The following is a 20609-nucleotide window of genomic DNA, read 5'->3' as shown; positions in this document are numbered from 1 at the left end:
GTGTTTCCATTGTGAAATCAAGTTGGAAATAGAAAGCTATTAGCTATAGTATGTCCTTGCTGAGCATTTGTGAATGGTGTTCCCCTGTAAACTCTTGATATCTGCTGAGCAGATGTCTTATTTCCTGTGTTCTTTTAGGCTGGGAGCCATTTATTGAGCCCTGGCCGTGCTCTGTATCCTGGCAACAACAGGCAGCTAGTCGTCTCCATCCTCCTCGGCTGAAGCTGGAAGTCAAGGCCAAACACCGTTTGGATATCAATATCACCTCTGTACTAATTGGTGAGTGGAAAGCTGTCTTTAGAACGTTGTTACCTTTCTGTGTGTAAGTCCCTTGTCTGGAAGACTGTTATTCCTGGTTTAACAAATACTTGGACCCATACCAGACAGTTTACTTATCATGGCTGCTTTCCTGGTAAACCCTAACCTGGCCTCATAATGCTTCTCAACCCATAGCTCTGGAGGTGGCATCCCATATTAATCCTCTCAGAGATCAAGCAAGAGCTTAGACTACATGGGAAACATTCATGTCCATGACAAACTTTCTCCCCATGATGCTTGGTCACTGGGACTTATTAAATGTCCTAGAAGTGAGTTTAGATTCGTTTCTCTCAGACTATTCACAGAATAATTCTTAAAAGGTATAATTTTGATTGTCTGTAGCAGGGTAGGTTGCTTGTGCTGTTTCCCATCAAGTAGCATGTTGACCTAACTCTGAAAATCACTGAGTTAGAGGGTTGCCAAGCTAATGGTGTGTGTTCTGAAAGTTTCTTTGACAACACTGAAATGTACGTTCCTGGATTCGATGTAGTGTGTCAGAATCTTGTCTCTATACTTGCCTTTATATCAAAAGAAGAGTAACATTATCATACAGTCAGGCAGTGCCTACTTACACTATGAAAACTGCACTCGACTCTTTGAGTTACTGATCTACAGGAGCTGATCTTTTGTAACACGGTAGTTACCTCTGAGTGATAGATAACACATACTACAGTTGTGCCTCAGTATCCAAAGGGATTAGTTCCAGTACCACACCCCGTACCCCTCACCCACCCCCACCCAAATCTGTGGATGCTCAAGTCCCTTGTAATAAAATGGCCTAGTACAATGAATGCAGTTGGCCCTCTGTATCCGCTGAAAACCCCACAGATAGGGAGGGCATACTACATTGAAAATCTGTGAGCTTTCTTCAGTGTATGTGTTGGGTTGAGGCTCATAGAATATTCATTGGCTTATTCCATGTCCGACTAGGATGGAGAGAATGTATAGTGAAATGGGACTGTAAGTTTATTGATCCCCAGATTTTAAAACCACTGTTATTTCATTAATTCCACCAACGTAATAGTAAATTGATCTCATGATTCTTCCATATTATTTTGGTCCCCATGTTATTTCTTATATAATCTGTTCATCTGGAAGTTTAGATAAAGTTTGGGACTCTTCTTTGAAAAGCTATAGTAAATGAGAGCTAACCTCACAAGAGTTCTATTGATATTTCTGATGAGTATCTAATTAAAAATATCTTCCAAAAAGCATTCTTGTCAGTGGTAAAACTGTTCTTTTTTTAACCTTTAATTCCTTATTCCTAAAACTGTGCTGAAACCCAGAAACATTGCTGTGACCTCTTAGTGTTTAAATAAATATCATTTCTGTAGCTGAATATTGGAGCTGAAAAACAGAAACTAATCATTCTTGTTTTAAAAAGTGTAGTACTCTATAAATGACCCAATTTCATTCCTTTTTATGGCTGAGTGGGAAGGAAATCCCAAAAAAGAGGAGATGTGTGTATATGTATAGCTGATTCACTTTCCTGTACAGAAGAAACTAACACAACATTGTAAAGCAACTATACTCCAATAAAAATTAATTTAAAAAATAAATAAAAAGTGTAGTGCTTTAATTAGTATAAAAGGTCTTTATCCAAGTGTGGTGTGTAATTATTTTGCTCTTCCCGTTATAATTCTCCTCTCAAAAAAGTAAAACCACTCCTGGACAGTTGTCAGCTGGATTTCAGCCTCCTGAGTTTGGTGGTTTTTTAAATAGCCTCCTACTGGTCTTTCTGTCTCCAAACCCTGCCCCTTAGCATGGCATGTCATGCTCTTCACAAAGCAAGTTGTTCTCTTTTCTAGACTTCTTTGCTATGTCTCTGTACCCCAGTATGTTGTACCAAGTCACACCAAAGTATTCAGTGTTCCCTAAATGTGCCATGTACTTTCATGTCTTGAAGTCTGCATATGCTGTTCTCTCTGTCTGGAATGTCCCTGTATCCCTAATCCTATTGGTAACCCTACCTATTCTTCAAGACCCCGAACAAAGGTCCTTACCTCTCTGAAGATTGCCGTGTGCTTTGGTGTGTATTCTTCCACTTCTGCCAGAGCAGAATAAATCTTCCCCTGTTCTGTGCTCCCATAGCATTTTATTTGTATCTTTGTTTTAGCTCCTTTCACATTGTGATATAGTTTTGTGATGATGACTGTTTTGTTAATGTTAATTTCTTCCAGTGGAGTATGAGGTTCTTCAGGGGACCAGCTTTCTCAGAATCCAGTGTGGTGCCTAGCGTTTAGTCAGACATTCGATAAAAGCTTGTTTTGCTGAATTGAAGTCATCTGACTTGAACACGCAATCCTTTCTACTTCTGTTCTTAATTATCTTTGGGGACTTTTTTCTAGACCAATATATAAGTACCAAGGAATCGTGGATGGCAGATTACTGTAAACAGGACAAGGAAATAGATTCAACCACATCGGAAGACTGGATGGGCTCTTCAGTGGATCCTCCATGCTTTGGACAAAGTAAGATTTTTCTCTACAAATGTTTGACTAAATCACCTTTGACCTACAGAGCCATGTTTAATTGAGAAATTCAAATAGAACCATCATTTTCTATGGAAAAACCTACAGGAAATTCTGTCTTCTGTAGTTCTGTTTTAGTCTTTGGAAGGGACATTTTTTCTGGCACAAAACGCTGAACTCTTAATATGAGCTCTAGTTTCACCATTGTGGGAGAGGAAGGACCTGCAGTATGCAATTCCTAAGTTCTGGTCATGTGGCACGTGAACCGGGGCACCTGGAGATGCATCAGGAGTGGCCATTGGTCAGTTTGTGTTTTACTCATCAGAACATTTTAATTGATTGGACTTTAAGAACATCTTTTCCGTTTTGTAAATCTAGAAACAGAGAGGTTGGATATATTCTTGAAGAGAGGGAGGGCCGGCTCCCACGTGGAAGCAAGTGTTTAAAGGGGGGCCCTGTATTATAAAGTAGAAGAGAATTGAATACCCAGCCTCTTGAAGAAAGAGGAGTCAGTGTGTTCTCTGTTAACGATGTTTTCTTTCCTTATTTAATGCTTCGCCATGGAGCTCTGATTTCCTCAGAGCTGGGGAGATTGTGATGGCCAACTGCGTGGTCCTTAGTTGTTCCACAAGCCATTGTCATCCAAATTCAACTCAGCCCCAGTTCTTTCAGTGTGGTTTCTTTGGGGAGTTTTGGCTGGACTTCACATAGTTCATGAATACTTAACTGTTCCATCTGGTCTGCAAACGTGTCATGGGAAGATGGATTTTCTTAGTGTACGAAGTATTTGGTTCGTCTCTCCTCAGGGTGTATAAATGGACTTTCTATCTGCCTTGTACTTCTCGGAGGAGGGACAAGGACACGTCAGCTCTGCTTGCTCTCTGTATTCCCAGGCTGTTGCTTCTGAGTCTCAAGGCCATTGCTTAGGAGCCAGGGCTTTTCAGATATCATCAGCTTCAATTCTGGCTCCTCCTCTAACCTTCCCAATTTGTGTGTCAAGAGAATGTAACGTAGTCTACCCAGAAGACTCTGAATAATCTTTGTAATATGTAATGGGTCCTAGAGAATGTGTTTCTAAAAACATTATTCATGCAGAGGGATCTTAAATCCAGACTCAGTGCAAACACTAGGAAGGCCAAATCTTCAGGATTCTGATGAAGGAGTTTTCTTTTGTCCCTCTCCCACCGCTCCCCTCCCTCTTTATTTTAACATCTCTTTTTTTTATAGTTAATGAGCTACCTTATCTATGTTAAATGCCTGCTAAATTAAATCTGGATTTTTATTTACTTACACATCTTTATGGTTACTTAGGCTTATAAAGGTGTAATGTATCTTTTTTATTAGGCATACACGAACATACCTAAATTTCCAAACCTCTTTACTTATTAAGAATTCTTGGATGGTAGAATAGCAGATGGGATTGTATTCTCTTACTAGGCCTACTAAAATAATTGTTGGGCATTCGTTTTGAGAGTCAGGAGGTTTGAATCTTGTTGAACTGATCACAAACCTTCAGCTCTTATTTAAGAATATTTAGTCACATTCCCCCCAAATTTGTGTATTTTATTCAGGCCAGCTTCAAAATGAGCCCTTGACTTAGAGGTTCTTAATATGAAATTCAGCCTAAGGGAGCTGCTGATTTCTTACTGTTCCTTTAGCAGGGGAAAGAAAATAATGGCCTCATTTTTGACATAATTATTGGCTTTGTTCAGGAAGGGCTGAGATTCTGCAAGTACACCTGGGTGGTATGGCACCTTAATTATTAGTTCATTAGTTTTGTATTCAAGGACATTTTGTGGAAATACCAAAAAAAAAAAAATTCTAAAAGCTTCCATGTTTAATGTATAATATAAATAATACCGTGAGATAACTTCTCAGAAGAGATTGTTGAAACTTGGAACACAGACTGATTCTTTCCCTTGAATTTTTGAGACCCGTGGGGGATTAGCATTCTACTGCTACTGCCTTTTCCAATTGGAATGGAGCGACTCCCACTAAAATCTGTACTGATTGCTCTTGGTAACTTTTCTATGCCATGTGAGAACATACATGCTTTAAATTAAAAATCCTCAAAAGGCTTGTCATTCTGTTCAAGTGACTGTGAGTACATTTTCTTTCCCCGATTGGGAAAAAAAAGGAGCATGCTCTGTTAGCACAGCCTCCACATTAAAAGCCAGCATAAAAACTGTCTTGCTCACCTTGTCAAGTACCTCCGTAGCTCTCAGTAGTCACTAAAGGAATGAGCCTGTAAGTGCATGATGCTTGCTATTTTTGTACTGTACTCTATTTGTGCTTATGTTCTGGAGATGTCTTCTTTTTCACTATATTGATTCTTATGCTCTAACGTTGTCTCTCCTGTCTACCAGGCCTCCCCCTTGTCTACCTTAGAACTAGGAGTACAGCCAGTCTGACTAACCTAGAGCACCAGATCTATGCTAGAGGTACAGTATAGCCAAGCGAGGGCTTGCTTTATTTTCCTGTTTTAAGAACTGCCTTGTACATCGATTTTCCGTGAATATGGGACCTGAATGGGGGTATACCCAGTTGTGAATACTTTGCTTTAGTAACAGGAGAGATCATTTCCAACTAATGGACAAAGTGGCATCTTATATCAGAAGGAAGTGATGTGCTGATTCTTATTCTGTCTCTTCCATCTGCTTTAACCCTTAGTGGAAATGGAATCAACTTCACAGTGAATGATGCAGAAGCATCCAGTGTCAGTTAGAGGTGATGTCTCACACTGAAAAGCAAATGAATGGAAGAAAACCATCCTCCATCAAGCAGTGCTACCAGTCTTTATTTATAGAATACTCAGTGAATGTTATTCTTATGGTAATGCAAGGGGCTCGTGGAATAGGAGCTATAAAGATCAGGAATAGAGCTAAGAAAAAAAATTTCTGGTAAATAATTGCTTAGACACAAATCTTTTCTTTAGAAATGAATTGAGGTTCTTAGGACGTAGAAAAGAGAATGTTCTTTGTATCTCTGATCCTTTAAGGTTCCTTGACTGGTAAGTAAATACGAGGGGAAAACATCGTAAACATCAAGGAATTAGAATCCCAAGGTGTTCAGTTCTTCATTTGTTTGAAGGAGTGCAGTTTAATTTGAATGATTTATGCTTATGCTTGGCTAACACCACCAGGTCCTGGGTCATGGTCTATTTTGTAAAAAGGGCCTTTTGAGCTTCCTCTACTAGGAGTTCAGAACAAGGATTTTAATGTGTGGGGGTAGTATTATGGTTTTTTCCTGAAAGTTTTACCAGGATGGGTGTTCGTGGGGAGGGCTCACGAGGCCCAGGATCCATGGATTTATACTTCTCAGCTTTTCTGTATCTGTTATTTCATCTTTCAGGCTAAGCGAAGCATCATTCCTTTTTAGCACGGGGACAGGAGCTCAGAGAAACTAAGTAACTTGCCTCCATTCACATGACTGGCTAGTAGCAGACCTGGGACTTTAATCTATTTCTCATGATTTACAAGGCAGGTCCTTTCTGATAGGCTGAGCTGCTTACATAGCGTAAGAACCCGCACTGTTTATAATGGCCACATTGCCCTGGGGAGCAAATCCGCAGGGGCAGACATTTCCTCAGGTGGAGCCATTTAAGCTGAACTTGGACATGAGGAGCTTGGGGTTCTTTCAGCCTATGAACCAATTAGGTCTGGTCGCTAGAGGAGGTTTTCTGAGGCCACCAGGGAATACTGTTCTCTTTGGTGGACTTGCGGAGTTCTTTTTTTTTTAAGTTTTTTCTAAAATTATTAATTAATTTATTTTTGACTGTATTGGGTCTTCCTTGTTGTGTGTGGGCTTTTCTCTAGTTGCGGCGAGCAGGGGCTACTCTTCGTTGCAGTGCGCGGGCTTCTCACTGTGGTGGCTTCTCTTGTTGCAGAGCACGGGCTCTAGGCGCAGGGGCTTCAGTAGTTGTGGCACGCGGGCTCAGTAGTTGTGGCTCGCAGGCTCAGCAGTCGTGGCACACGGGCTTAGTTGCTCCGTGGCATGTGGGATCTTCCCGGACCAGGGCTCGAACCCACGTCCCCTGCGTTGGCAGGTGGATTCTTAACCACTGCGCCACCAGGGAAGTCCAGACTTGGGGATTTTGTTCTCTGGTGCTGTGCCCAAGGCAAGTACACAGTTGATTTGGACCCTAGTGTGGAAGATGTCAGATCTGTCCTCTGGTGTTGAGTTTGGATTTGTGAGCACTCCGTGTATTTTTATCCTCAGAGAGGCAGGTTGCTGAGGTCTCTGCTGGTATGTGTAATCCACACAAGAAGCTTGGGGACCTTAGCTGTGTGCCTATCCAGGCTGCTTAATTCCAAAGCAATACACTCGTGAATATCTTTCTATGGATTCCTAGCACTTTATTCTGTGTTACGATGTGATCAAAGCCGTGTGCCACCTGTTCTTTTTAAATCTAATTTGCAAATGGAAACTTTGAGTCTGGCTCACAGTGGGATATGAAAGCACATCTGGCTTCTTTTCCTCCTGGGCCCTTTATCTCCTGTAATAAAGCAGAGCAGCTCTCGCTTAGGGAGAGGGAAGTGCCTTTCAAGGTGCCACAGTGAGCACTGTTTACCCTGCTGACAGCTCTTAAATTTTTTACTCCCCCTCTGCTCTTGTCCGCAGCCTCACAGCTACTCCTTAATGTTCAACTTGATGAACACTAATTTTTTTTTTTTTAAAGCAAACCTTGGAAACTAAGTGAGGCCATTGGGGTGAGAAATGGGCATATTCTAGGCAGAAATTATCTTTATATGTATCTGGGGTGTCTCTGAAAGCTAACCACAGAATTGTGGGAACACGCTGGAGACCACTCATTTACTTAGACACCCCTGAGCTGTTGTTCTTACCAAGACAGAACTCGCCTTAACCTGAAGTGGCTTGTTGTGCAGTGTTCAGAGCACTAACTTCTGAAAACTTGAGAAGCTACAAAGGGAGAACAAAAATGTCATTACTTTTTAAAAGACATGACGCTGACTTATGATATGGCCCTGTGCTGTTCTCGAGAAGTGGGAGAGGCAGGCCCTGGTGCAATTTGCCTTCTTCATTTCACTGGCAGGAAACATGCGGTCCTGGAAGACGAATTGAATTTTGCTATAGTGTTCTCAGTTGGAGATTGCAGTCACCTCTAGATGTCATTTTCTCCACAGCTGCAGACCATTTGGGTCCCGGTGTTTCTCGGGCTGTCTTTGTGCTTTAAAGCCAGACACACAGTAAGACTGGGCCTCGCCCTTTTCTGTTGGTGGGGCATGTGGTGTTGTTGAGCACATCAGCCAGGAGGCTCCCGGCACTGGGTTGCTGCTTCCTTTGTGGTTCCTGCTGCCACTCCCTCTTTCTTTGTGTGGCCAGTAGAGGAAATGCAGACCCTGGAAGGAGCCGGGGGCCTCTGCAGCGGGCGGGTCCCCGGGCAGCCCCCCGGGCAGCCTGGGCACCGGAGCGCCTTCCTCAGCCTCCCCTCTGACTGCTTGCAGTGTTTAGAGTCAGGTCACAGTCTCCCTAGAATTTGATTACTTACAGTCTTGTATTGATCAGTGTTTCTTTCCAGTTTCCCTGGTGAGAAGCTGTTTTGTGAAGGAAATCATATTTTGCGCTCCTCTTGTAGTCTCCGTAGTCCCCGCCTGATAGCAGATGGTGGTGTTACCTGTGTAAAAAAAAATGAGCTCAAAATTTTATTTAAATAGCTTTGGGGTAGTATATTTTTGATCTTCCAGGGAGGAAAACCCACAACTATTCAGATAAGAGAATAGGAAAGAATGTTTTCATTTTGTTAAAATATGCATAATATGACTCAAGTGTAACTCTTATATAAAAGGAGGCTTCCTTAAAGTACCAGTGTTTTGGACAAAGTGATACAAGTACACATGATCTATCTTGCCGCAATTTAGGTTGTCCATTTAGACTGTATTTCTTGGGAGTAGTGGGGATCCATTTCTCTTTCTTTCCTGATGCCAGCCGTATTAGGTCTGATGCCCTTTTCTGAGATAAGGCCCATAAGAGTTGTGGGAGAATTGTGGGGTGAGAGTCGTGACACATCACAGTCAGTTGTCGGGGGGACCGAGTCATCTCGTAGCAGGCGGCAGAATACATGGAGACATCCCACTTGGCCTGTCAGCACACCTGTGGCGGTTCCTTTTTTTCCTCTCCACCTTCAGCTCCTTTGCGCAGAGACAATTTTGGGCACTGTCTCCAGGTATGGGGAGGGTGTCTGCTGCACGGGCCAGGGCACATGCTGACGGCCTTCTGTTTGCTCACAGCAGAGATGAAGGCCCCAAAACGCCGGCAGCCATTCGTCCCTTTTGCTCTGAGGAATCACACGGGCTGCACTTTGTGGTTTGCCACCCTGACTACCACGCCCACCAGGTAAGGAACACTGAATCTGTCACCTAGAGCCATCTCTGCCACCAAAGGCTCCTGTGTACCAGCCCAGCAGAGTAAGGTGGGGCCTCCCTGAGGCTCTTGGGATTGATGGTATTTGAATCAATAGCTTGCTGTCTTGCTGAGGTCTACGTTGGAGGTTCTGGTTCTATGTAGAGTCTGTAGTCAGAGAAGCAGGTCTTGAGTCTGAAGTATCCAAATTGTGATCTTGATCCTGGTATCCATTTGTTTTTAAAGTAAAAGTTGAGCAAATTAAGGATGTGAAACAAAAGTCATTCCACCCTTTCTCCTCGGCCCCCATTCTACTCCCCCTTTTAAAACAAGCTGTATATGGTTATTAAGCCAAATGTTTTGCCCATTTTTCTTCCACAAGGGCTTGAAAACACCTCTCATATCCCCTCCCCCCCCACCCCGAATTATCTTCCAAACCTAAAACGCACTGGAGTCCAGATGGAACTGGATGGAGTTAGGAGAACAAATGAGAGTCTACCTAAGCCAAGTGAGAACGTTCTCTTACAACTTTCTGCCTGCTTAGACCTTGGCTCAACTTGCCAAATGCAGGCTGATCTTTCCAGTGTAGGTAATAAAGTATATGAAATGAGTAACAGAATCAGCTGATTTGAGACCATATTTCTCCCACCTCCACCAAGTATGAGAATGCTCTGGAGGAGACATCTTTGTTTTTTAAAAACAATTCAGGTCTGTTAAATTCTAGATAGTCACTTAAATACTACAGTTAAAAGTCATGACTAGTTTACATCACCCTCGGTGTACCAGACTCTGCTGCTGGTGGCAGGTGACTATGCAGTGATAGCTTTTAGCTGTTTCTAAAGTTTCAGTCATGAAGTTTTGATCGATCATGAAGATAACTTGAGTTACTGACCTTTTAGGTCCTCTTTTACAGCCAGGTTATGCGGCGTTATGTCTGTGAGTTGTGTTCTGGGAGGGTTTCTGCTTCCAGCCCTGAGCTGTGTGAGAGGGAGGTGGAGAGAAAGGGGGATTGGTAGCTGGTAACTGAGTCTGGTATTGTCTGATTTCGTTCCAGGGCTGCACTGTCTCACAGTGGGAGTCCAGGGGTGGTTCCAGAAGGGAATGGAACATTTCTTGACGATGCTCACAATGTTAGCGAGTGGCGGGAAGTCCTCACGGGTGAAGAGATTCCCTTTGAATTTGAAGCAAGAGGAAAGCTAAGGCACAGGTAAAGCATGGTTTACTCTTTGCCTCAAAAAAAAGAAAAAAATAATTGTCTCTAGTGTTTTGCCTTTTCACTTTCCTTTGTTAATGACTTTAATGTTTTATTTTTAAAAGCTATTTAGGAAATCAGTGTTTCTTTTAAAAAATATAATGACCATCTTGGAAATACACTTCTTTCCATTAATCATCCCTTTATTTGACATGTGAGGTGATAACTGGTGTGTTCCATGTAACTAATTCGGTTGAAGCCTAGACAGATCATAACCCTCCGGTTCATTGCATGATGGAGTGGTGACATGGTATTATTAAAAGGTTATCAGAGCATGTTGATTTCAATTTTAAGATACACATATGCCACAACACTTTTAGCAGGCAGATGGTTTCAGGAAGCAGAGCCAATAATGATAAGATACTCTGATTCTAAGGAGGAGAGAATGACTCACCTAGGGAGACTGCTCACTGATGCACTCAAAATCGCCAGCCAGAGGACGAGAATAAATGTGAAAGAACGTTGTGTCTAGTTACTGAGAGATCATAAAATATGTAGGAGAATGTTCTTTTATATGCACGCATTTTTAAGTGGAAGGGCTGTCCAGTGGATAACGAATAGGTTAAGATTTTAGTGTTTGAGCCTCATTATCTCACATTTCACAGATTGGCTTCAGCCTTCTGTGGTCACATGCGTTCATGGTGCTTTAATTCTTTGTGTGCAAACCTGCTCCTCAAACACTTCTTCCTTCTGTATAGCTCTGCACCGGCGCACATTACTCCCTAGCGGCACGAGTTCTGAACTTGAGGGCCTCCAGTGATTTTCAGCAAAAAAAATAGTTAAAAAAAAAAATGACTGTGCTGGGCACATGTACCTGGAAGCCACATTAGAATTTCCAGGGATGAGTGGTGAGAGCATTTTTCTGTTCTACAAGGTTCCTGGAGAAGCTAAATTATAGAACTGTTCACTGTAGTTCTTAATAAGCACTGCCTCTGTTGTATCAGAAGGGGTTTGGCCTTTTTGTCATTTCTGTTTTAGTTTCTATGTTTTGTAACCCATTTCAAGTCCCACCTGCCTGCTTGAATTCATCGAAATAAATGCCTTCTCTGGTGTTTTCCCCTTTGGCATTCTGTCCCCCACACCCTGCCTCCCTCCCCACTTTCCTTCCTGTCAGCCTCAAATCCACTTCCCTATTTCAGGCTTCTGGCTTGAATTAGGCAAAATCTAAAAATAGAATTAAATGTGCAGTTTCCTCCTGTTCCTCCTGTCCTGCCCACTGCCTTCTACTGCAGTTTCAGCTGCGCACTTCAGTCTGGAAACTCTGCGGGCTCTGTCTCTCGTTACCGTGTCTGTAGTCTTGTAGGACCAAAGCCCAACGACTGAGTGTGGTTCTGAGAGAAGCAGGAGATTCCACAAAAGAACCAAGGAGAAAATGTCATTTTAGGCATTTCCAAGAGTATGGTTGTGTGATTAAATTGCTAGCAGAGCATTTCTGCTACCCCACTGAACCACTTGTAGCTGATGTCATTTCATAAAGTTTGAGGTAGGGGTCGGTGGGGGACAGACCTGAGCTAGTTCACAGGATTCACGTGGTTTGTATAAAGGGAGGGCAGATGCCACTCTTGCTCAGGCTTTATAGATCTTGCAGCTTTGTTTTAAGTGTGAGACTCAGTTAAAATATCCTCTTGATTTCCCTTGCATTAGGTAATCACCGAAAGGTTTATTTAGACAACTGGGTTTTTATGTCATTATATAGTAAATCCGATTTCAGGCTCTGCTTCTACTTCTCTTCCCTGGATAGGATTGTGCTTAATGTCTTTTTTTGTGTTCTGCCTGACAGACACACCCATGACCTCCGGATCCATCAACTGCAAGTGAGAGTGAATGGCTGGGAGCAAGTGAGCCCAGTGTCAGTGGACAAAGTCGGGACCTTTTTCCGATACGCTGCGCCAGATAAGAATTCCTCTTCCTCTACGGTGCGCGGCTGTGGAAAGCGTGTTCAGTGGCAGGATTGTGCCCTAGCCACACCCCCTTAAAGCCAGGCCGTCAGACAGGCCTGTAGTAGCCTTGCTCTAGTGACATTTTCTTGTTCTTCATTTTTCCTAGCCCAGGAGGAATACCCAAGATTATTTGGGTCAGTCATAGGCATTGGTAATCACTATGTAGATAAGCCAGCCAATGGTTAGCTTTAGTAGAGAAACAAGATCTAAGATTGGCACGAACACATATTATCCAACCTGTGTAGATCCATTTTATACTCACCCGGGCCAACCGGCAATTTGCGAGTTTGCCAAACATATATTGGCTTTATTTCACATATTGTTATGCTTCCTTTATACACTGTCTTCTTTACGCTTTTATAATGCTGCTCCTTGATGCTTCTAGCTCCGTGTCTCCAAATTCTCCTCTCCGGCATAAAGATAGATGTCCACTGTTGTTTATTTTCTGGTCATGCATCCTCTCACACACCCTTGCCCTGATTTTACCCCAGCCTATAGTTCTAGGGGTTGGAGGGCCAGCCTTGGGGAATGTGGCATCCCTGACTAGAATGTGCAGGCAGAGGCTGACATCCTAGCTGATATGACCACCACGGGTGCTCTTGCCAGATGCTCATGGGGTAACTGTGCTCAGTTTTGAGTAGCCAGTGATAAATAGGAAAGCACAGATTTGCACAGATATTGTAGCCTTCCTCATGCTTGCTGCTTCATGAAATATATTCTTGGAGGACACTGTTCTTTTCATTGTTCTTCTCTTGTGCCCCAAGTTTCTTAGAAAAAGAAACTTTCTTTCAAAGTTACTTTTCTGCCTAAGCTCATGTCAGTAATAAAAGGACTAATTCCCCCCCGGAGATACCTTTCTATTTATTGATGCATTCTGGAGAAATTTTGTATATCCTGAATGGTTGTAAAATGAATATTGCTGTTCCCATTTTTTCCAAGATGTTTTCTTTTCATAGTAGAACATACTTTACCTAAGAGTATTTATAAAACCACCTTTTCAAGCAACTTATATTGTCATTGAATTTAACGATGCCTGTTATCTTAGGTCTGTACTGAATCTCTGACTTTTGGAATCTTTCTTAGATTGGTAGCCCAAGCAGTAGGACAAATATTATCCATCCCCAGGTTTATGTGAGTATGATTTTCCTGTGTCACTGTGTTTACACACATAGTTCTTGATGACCACTGGACCTTTTTCCTTTTCTATTAATATTTCCTTCCTTTTACAAGAACTTGCAAGAAAATGTTTTCACCTAACTTAGTATGTGAGACTGAATATTACAGGGAAGGAGAACAAAAGGCAAATGTTTTAGTCCAAGATCTCCTTTTCTCTCCAAGTTAAATATAAATTAACCTTTGTATGGCTATACATATTTTATAGGTTTTGGCCCAAAGGTCATGAAAATAACTAAGAATGAAAAATAGATTTTTTTCTTCCCTCATCTGATTTTTGGAACATCACCACAGGATGACATTAAAATGCTTTTTTGAGGTTTTTGCTTATAATTTCTTTTCCCTGAGGCTAGTAAGTTTTAAAATATGAAATTTCAGATAAGCATAGAGGCAACAAGATCAAGATTTAAAACAACTGTTATTGGGCCTTGGCTCTCCTGGGGCTTTACTGGACTGGGTCACTGGAAGCTTTGGTGATGATTGTGTCCCTCTAATAACACCCTAGAAGACTGTACTTTGCCTTTTCATTAGGACTTTCTAGAAAGTTTGGTTCAAAACATGGAGCTTGTCATTTGATTGTTTATTAGGTTGGTTTTCACATACTGTTTGCTTTAATGAAAACAACTGGCAGTATGGGAAGCCTGGATGTCGTGTCATTTGTTTCTCCCATCAACAAGCACTATCAGTATGTTCTGGATACACAGAATAATAGCTTTAGAAACCTTCTCTTTGGTATGCCTAATGTGGAATTTTATACTTAAAAAAATTGCTAAATTCCTGGCACACGGTAGCAGTACAGAATGTGTTTTGAGTATGTGAATGAACATATGCAAAAAGAAAGTAGTGGCTGCATCCAACCAAGACCATAAATAAATGATTTCCCTCCATTATCTTGAGTTTCTTGGTGTTCAGAAAAAGAGTGATTACTGAACAGAACTTAGAAAATTATTGTGAAGAAGAAGTTTGTTTTTAAAGTTCTTTGATATACAAATGTTGGTTTTTTTTATAGGCATGTCAACAGATAGTGTATGGGCGTATCGAGTAAATTTTATGACATTTAGAAAAAAAAGTTATTTTTCCTGTGAAAGGCGTACTAGTACAAACAACTCTTTAGAATTGGCTGTTACTGTAGTGAGTATTAAGAGGGTATTCACGCCTATTAAAGTGGAGTGGTTTTAGGGCTTAATGACTCATTTCACTGAAGAGCTATAGTAATAATAAGATGCTTTAGATGTAGGCATTCTGGTCGGTATTATTGTATTCTGTATGTTTTTCAAAAGCACAGCTAAACTCTTTATTACTTTTCTCTTTTTCACAGTTCTCTTCACTCCCACCTGTCCGGGTCGTCTTTGCAGTGACCATGGAAGGCAGTGCTCGGAAAGTGATCACTGTCCGATCAGCCCTCATTGTGAAGAACAGACTTGAGACGCCAATGGAACTAAGACTGGACAGCCCATCAGCTCCAGACAGTAAGTTTTGACCTTGTCCTTCTTTTACCCTAGATGGACTTTGGGGTGGGCAACCATTCCTGAAACTGCTAACCCGTGTTTCTGTGGCAGAGCCCGTGGTCCTTCCCGCCATCATGCCAGGTGATTCATTTGCCGTGCCTTTACACCTCACTTCTTGGCGGCTGCAGGCCCGGCCCAAAGGACTGGGTGTGTTTTTCTGTAAGGCTCCTATTCACTGGACCAATGTAGTGAAGACTACAGAGGTTAGTAGCAGCAAACGAGAGTGCCACTCTATGGATGCGGAAAAAAGCCGCTTCTTCAGGTATGTGTGGCACAGCAGTGACATGTATATTTTACCATTTTTTCTTCATTCTTTCTCTAAGGACCCTTAGTGATTCAGTTGTGCTTATTTAAAGCCCTAAAGTTCTTACTCCTTAAGTCCTTTTATTCCCTCAGTGTTAGGTTCGTACGAATTCATGGGTTAACCGTGGGTGGGAGCGTGGCAGTTACTTATCTGATATTTATGGAAGAAACAATCACAAACCCATTACTCACACATATACGATTAGAAACTGGTGTGTCTGCATCAGCATAAAGAGAAGACATGTAGGGAGGGAAGAAAAAACGATGACCAGTTCCCATTCCTAAATTGGGAAGCAAAATCCTGGGGTTGGGAGTTTTTCAAATGACTCAAAGGAATTTGGGTGAAGGTTCATGCACCTAGTGCTGACTTTTCATGGGGACTCTGACAAAATTATATTGTCATTTAGACTCCTGTCTCCTCTTCTGAAGAGTGCAAGTAATATGTTACTAAATTCACATGTTAGAAAAAATACTGGATTGCTATTGTTAGATCCTTCTAAACTTAGACTTTAAACTTATTTAGATTAGAGATGATCAGCTTTAGTTTCCTTTATAGCAAAAACAGGCATCCACTTAGTTAAACTTACAGAGGAGTAGAAGAAGACTGTAAATAATTCCACTGTACCCTTTATTGAGATTTGCCAGTTGTTGACAGACTAAAGGGAGAAACAGATAAATACACAGACAAAATCGGTGACTTTCACACTTCCCTGTTAGTAATTTATAAAACAAACCAACAAAAACAATAAACACGTAAGCGGATTTGAACAATGCTGTCAACCAGCTTGTCACAGTGGGCATTTATAAAGCACTGTAACCAACAATTCCAGATTGCACATTCATTTCAAGTATGTGTGGAACATTCATCAGGAGAGACCATCTACTGGGCCATAAGATCAATAAATATTAAAGAATTGAAACCCTACACAATGTATTTCACCATTGTAATAGTATTAAACTGGAAACCAAAACAATAAGATGCTTACAAGACCCCCAAATACTTGAAAATTAAACAATACATTTCTAAACAACCCATGGTCAAAAAGACATCACAAAGGAAATATTTCAAAGTGAATAATAATAAAAACGGGACATATTAAAATGTAGGAGTTGCAGCAAAAGCAGTTCTAAAGGGAAATGCATAGCTTTTAATGCTCGCATTAGAAAATAAGGAAGATGTAAAATCACTGATGTAAACTTCTACCTTAAGGTAGAAGAATAAATTAAACACATAGAAACAGGAAGAGAAAAAGAAAATAAGTATGGAAATCAATGAAGTAGAAAACAAACAGTAGGAAAAATCGACAATGTCAAAACTGGCTTTTTGAAAGGATTCATAAATTTGATAAACCTCTAATAAGACCAATCATGATGAAAAGCGAGAAGACACAAATTAGCGTACAAGGAATGAAAAATGGAGAATTATTATAGATCCTGCAGATATTAAAAGGATTAAAAGGAGATGTATGACCAATTTTATACAAATAAATTCCACACTGGAATGACAAATTTCTTGAAAAACACAGATTACCAAAAGTAATACAAAGAAGAAACAAAAAATCCAAATGGCCCAATATCTATTAAAGAAATTTATTTTATAATAAAATACCTTTACTCAAAGAACATTCTAGGACCATATAACTTCATTAGTGAATTCTACCAGATGTTTAAGGAGAAAATCATACCAGCTTTTTGCAGACGCTTTCAGAAAGTAGGGGAGGAGGGAATAGTTCTGACTCATTTTATGAGGCCAGCATATCCCTGATACCAAAACTGATACAATTACTATCAAAAAAAGAAAGCTACAAACCAGTATTCCCCCATGAAGAGATGCAAAAATTCTTGACAAAATACTACCAAATAGCTTCCAGCAAGTGTGGTTTATCCCAGTTAAGATTAGCTTAACATTTGAAAATTGATAAATTTTTTTTAAAAAAAGCATGAGACCTAATAAATTTATCAAGATTTTAGGGTTCAAGATCAACCTATAGAAATCAATAATTATATGCTATATTCTAGCCATGAACAATTGAAAAATGTGATTTAAAAACACCGTTTACAATACCACCAAAAAAACTTTAATTATTCAGGAATCAGTCTAAGGAATGATGTACCAGTCTTTTACCCTAAAAATTACAAAACGTTGCTGAGTGATATTAAAGAAAACCTAATAACTAAGTGGAAAGATATAACCACGTTCACAGATTGGAAGACTCACGTATTGTTAGGATTTCCATTCTCGCTAGATTGATCTGCAGATACCACCCAATTGGTTATCAACAGGATAATGAATTTTTAAAAAATGGTATATTCACACATTGCCATATGAAATACTGATGCATACAACAGCATGGCTGAATGTTGTTGAAACTTAATGTTATGCAAAAAAAACACCCAGACACAAAGAGTTGTACATATTGTATCATTCCATTTATATGCAGTTCAAGAACAGCCACAACTAATTTATAATGATAAATCAGAAGTGGTTGCTTGAATGATGGGAGAGGATATTGATTGGAAAGGGATATGAGGGAACTTTCTGGAGTGAGAGAAATATTCTGTAATTGGTTTTGGGTTATGGTTGTAGAGGTGTCTATAATTGTCAAAATTCATCAGACAGAACATTTAAAATCTGTACGTTTTATTGTCATTTGATTATGCCTTAGTGAATGTGTTTGGATTGAAAACTGCAAATATCTTACTAAATTATTGTGCCATTTTAATGTAATCCTGTCTCATACTTAGCTAAGGAGAAAAAAATTCAAGCTCTTCATTCAAGCTGATGACTTTTACACCATTTTGTCCTCCTAGGTTTTGTGTGGCCATAAAGAAAGAGAATTATCCAGATTACATGCCCTCCAACATATTTTCTGACAGTGCAAAACAGATTTTCAGACAGCCTGGGCATACCATATATCTCCTGCCGACAGTGGTAATCTGCAACTTGCTACCTTGTGAACTTGATTTTTATGTTAAAGGAATGCCCATTAATGGGACACTGAAACCTGGCAAGGAGGTGGCTCTCCACACAGCTGATACCTCCCAGAACATTGAACTGGGTAAGGATGTAGTCAAATAATTATCTGTAATAATTCTGTGAACGTGTCAGTGGATATTTTATGACTATTTGGGAAAGTTTTAGAGAAATTGTAGCACATATAATACCTCAATAAGCCAGCTCAAAGGATTTATGCAGTTAAAAAAAGAAAAGCAAAACTTCTAATGTAGAAAATCATCGAAACAAAAAACCCGAACAAAACTAAAAGATTTACAGAGCAAGCACTCAACACAGCCTTTTTTTTTTTTTTAAATAAATTTATTTATTTATATTTTTGGCTGCGTTGGGTCTTCGCTGCTGTGCACACGGGCTTTCTCTAGTTATGGCGATCGGGGGCCACTCCTCGTTGTGGTGCGTGGGCTTCTCATTGTGGTGGCCTCTCCTGCGGCAGAGCACAGGATCTAGGTACGCAGCCTTCAGTAGCTGTGGCATGAGAGCTCAGTAGTTGTGGCTTGTGGGCTCCAGAGCGCAGGCTCAGCAGTTGTGGTGCACAGGCCCAGTTGCTCCATGGCATGTGGGATCCTCTTGGTCCAGGGCTCAAACCCTTGTCCCCTGCATTGGCAGGCGGATTCTTAACCACTGCGCCACCAGGGAAGCCCCAACACAGCCTTTTTTCTTAATGTTGCTCACTGGATGTGTGAGTAAAGGAAGTCATTTCATCTTTTCAAACGGTGCTTTTTACCAGCTGCAGAATGAGCAAAATCATACATCTCTTCTCTTTTCATGAAAGGGAAAAACGTTAGGTAAGCATGTACTGTGTACTTCAGGCAGTATGTCAAATACCTTCATATACTTGATCTTATATAATCCTTACAGCAATAGTTATTTGTCCCATTTTACTGACAAAGACATTGAGGTTTGGAATAGTTAATGTATCAAGTAATTTCATTTGTAGGGATGAATGAAGTCAAGGGAGGGGGGTCATTATCATATTTGTAGCACATGTAGCAACAAGGTACTTCTGGATTTGGGACAGGAAGTAAGTTTTCTTTAAGGCTGTTGTAGACATGTTGAAATAATAAGGACTTAGATATTTACCTTTTCACAGTTTTGTGATTCCATAACATCATCTCATTTGATCTTCACAACAATGGATGTTTCAGGCAGAGGGACAGCTGTTTTCCCCATTTTACTGATGAGGATCCTGAAACTCACTGAACTTCAGCAATGTGTCCCCCAGTGATAAGCTTACATTTTTGAATATGTAAATCCTTGAGCTTAATTTAGAAAAGAAAAACAGTGCAATTCTGGTTGTCTGTTTTAAAGAAAATAGGTCTTTGTCCTGACATTTATTATTTCTTCAACAAATATTTGTTGAGTCCCTGTATGGAATGGGAATGTCCTGCCCCCACCCCCCTCATCACTGCATGCACACCAAGCACTCCTCATCTTCACACTCATGCAACCTGTGGATCGTCACTTTTAATAAGAAGCCCGAGCAGTAGATACTGTTATTATCCCCATTTGGCAGATGGACACAGTGAGGTTAAATGGCTTGCCACACATCATGCAGCTGTGAGGACAGACTGGGAATTTGAAGCCAGGCAGGGAGGCTGCAGAAAACCTTAACTCTTACTCTCTACTTGCCTTTACTGGGTTTCAGGCACCCAGCTGAAGGCCTGAGGTATAGTAAACTCTTAATACCAGAGCTGTTATTGATAACCTTTGGGTACTTTCATTCTTCGAATTATTATGCAGTTCAGACTCCCTAGTGTGACTTCTAGACCGTATTTATTCTCATCCCAGCTAAAGGAAGATGGCTATTCTAATGAGATTTTTGCCTGTTGAATACGTGGTTATTGATTTTTCCAGAGCAATCCAATTCAGTTTGGCTGTGGACTGTTTTGACAAACTAAAGTGAGAACTCTGAAAGACAATAGCTTGTATCTTCTTTAGGGGTGTCATTGGAAAATTTTCCACTCTGTAAAGAATTGCTTATTCCATCTGGAACCCAAAACTATATGGTAAGAATGAGGCTCTATGACATCAACCGGCGGCAGCTGAACCTCACTATCCGGATCGTGTGTCGAGCAGAAGGATCTTTAAAGATCTTCATTTCGGCTCCGTATTGGTTGATTAACAAAACAGGTATGTACAGAGGATGCTCAAGTAGGCCTTTGGAGTTGGTCGTGGGAATTCAGATTTATCTGCTCAGCTAACTAAATGGAGCCAATGCAAACAGATTACCTCAGCAGTATAAGCTGCTAAACTCGCTTTCCTGTTTCC

General features: G+C 40.8%; 1 protein-coding gene across 18 annotated transcripts in view; it reads left to right on the top strand.

The window, feature by feature from the left end:
* VPS13D (vacuolar protein sorting 13 homolog D) overlaps positions 1-20609 on the top strand; it is a 244693-nt gene that overhangs the window by 86308 nt on the left and 137776 nt on the right. For 15 of the 18 annotated variants that reach the window (XR_012327971.1, XR_012327980.1, XR_012327992.1 and 12 more), the window contains 11 exons: positions 139-279; positions 2667-2789; positions 5156-5230; positions 9038-9143; positions 10204-10356; positions 12182-12317; positions 13425-13472; positions 14833-14983; positions 15074-15284; positions 18137-18384; positions 20280-20471. Coding sequence is in view for 15 of the 18 variants with exons in the window: in XM_073795836.1 (XP_073651937.1) it covers positions 139-279; positions 2667-2789; positions 5156-5230; positions 9038-9143; positions 10204-10356; positions 12182-12317; positions 13425-13472; positions 14833-14983; positions 15074-15284; positions 18137-18384; positions 20280-20471 (1584 nt within the window). In the remaining 3 variants the exon portion in view is untranslated. The remainder of the gene's footprint in view (positions 1-138; positions 280-2666; positions 2790-5155; positions 5231-9037; positions 9144-10203; positions 10357-12181; positions 12318-13424; positions 13473-14832; positions 14984-15073; positions 15285-18136; positions 18385-20279; positions 20472-20609) is intronic. The other 3 variants (XM_073795830.1, XM_073795842.1, XM_019930844.3) reach the window with 3 other exon arrangements.

The sequence above is a fragment of the Tursiops truncatus genome, chromosome 1, assembly GCF_011762595.2.
Source record: "Tursiops truncatus isolate mTurTru1 chromosome 1, mTurTru1.mat.Y, whole genome shotgun sequence".
Taxonomy (NCBI): Eukaryota; Metazoa; Chordata; class Mammalia; order Artiodactyla; family Delphinidae; genus Tursiops; species Tursiops truncatus.
Note: the sequence above shows the minus strand (reverse complement) of the source record. Positions and strands in the feature narration are given on the sequence as shown.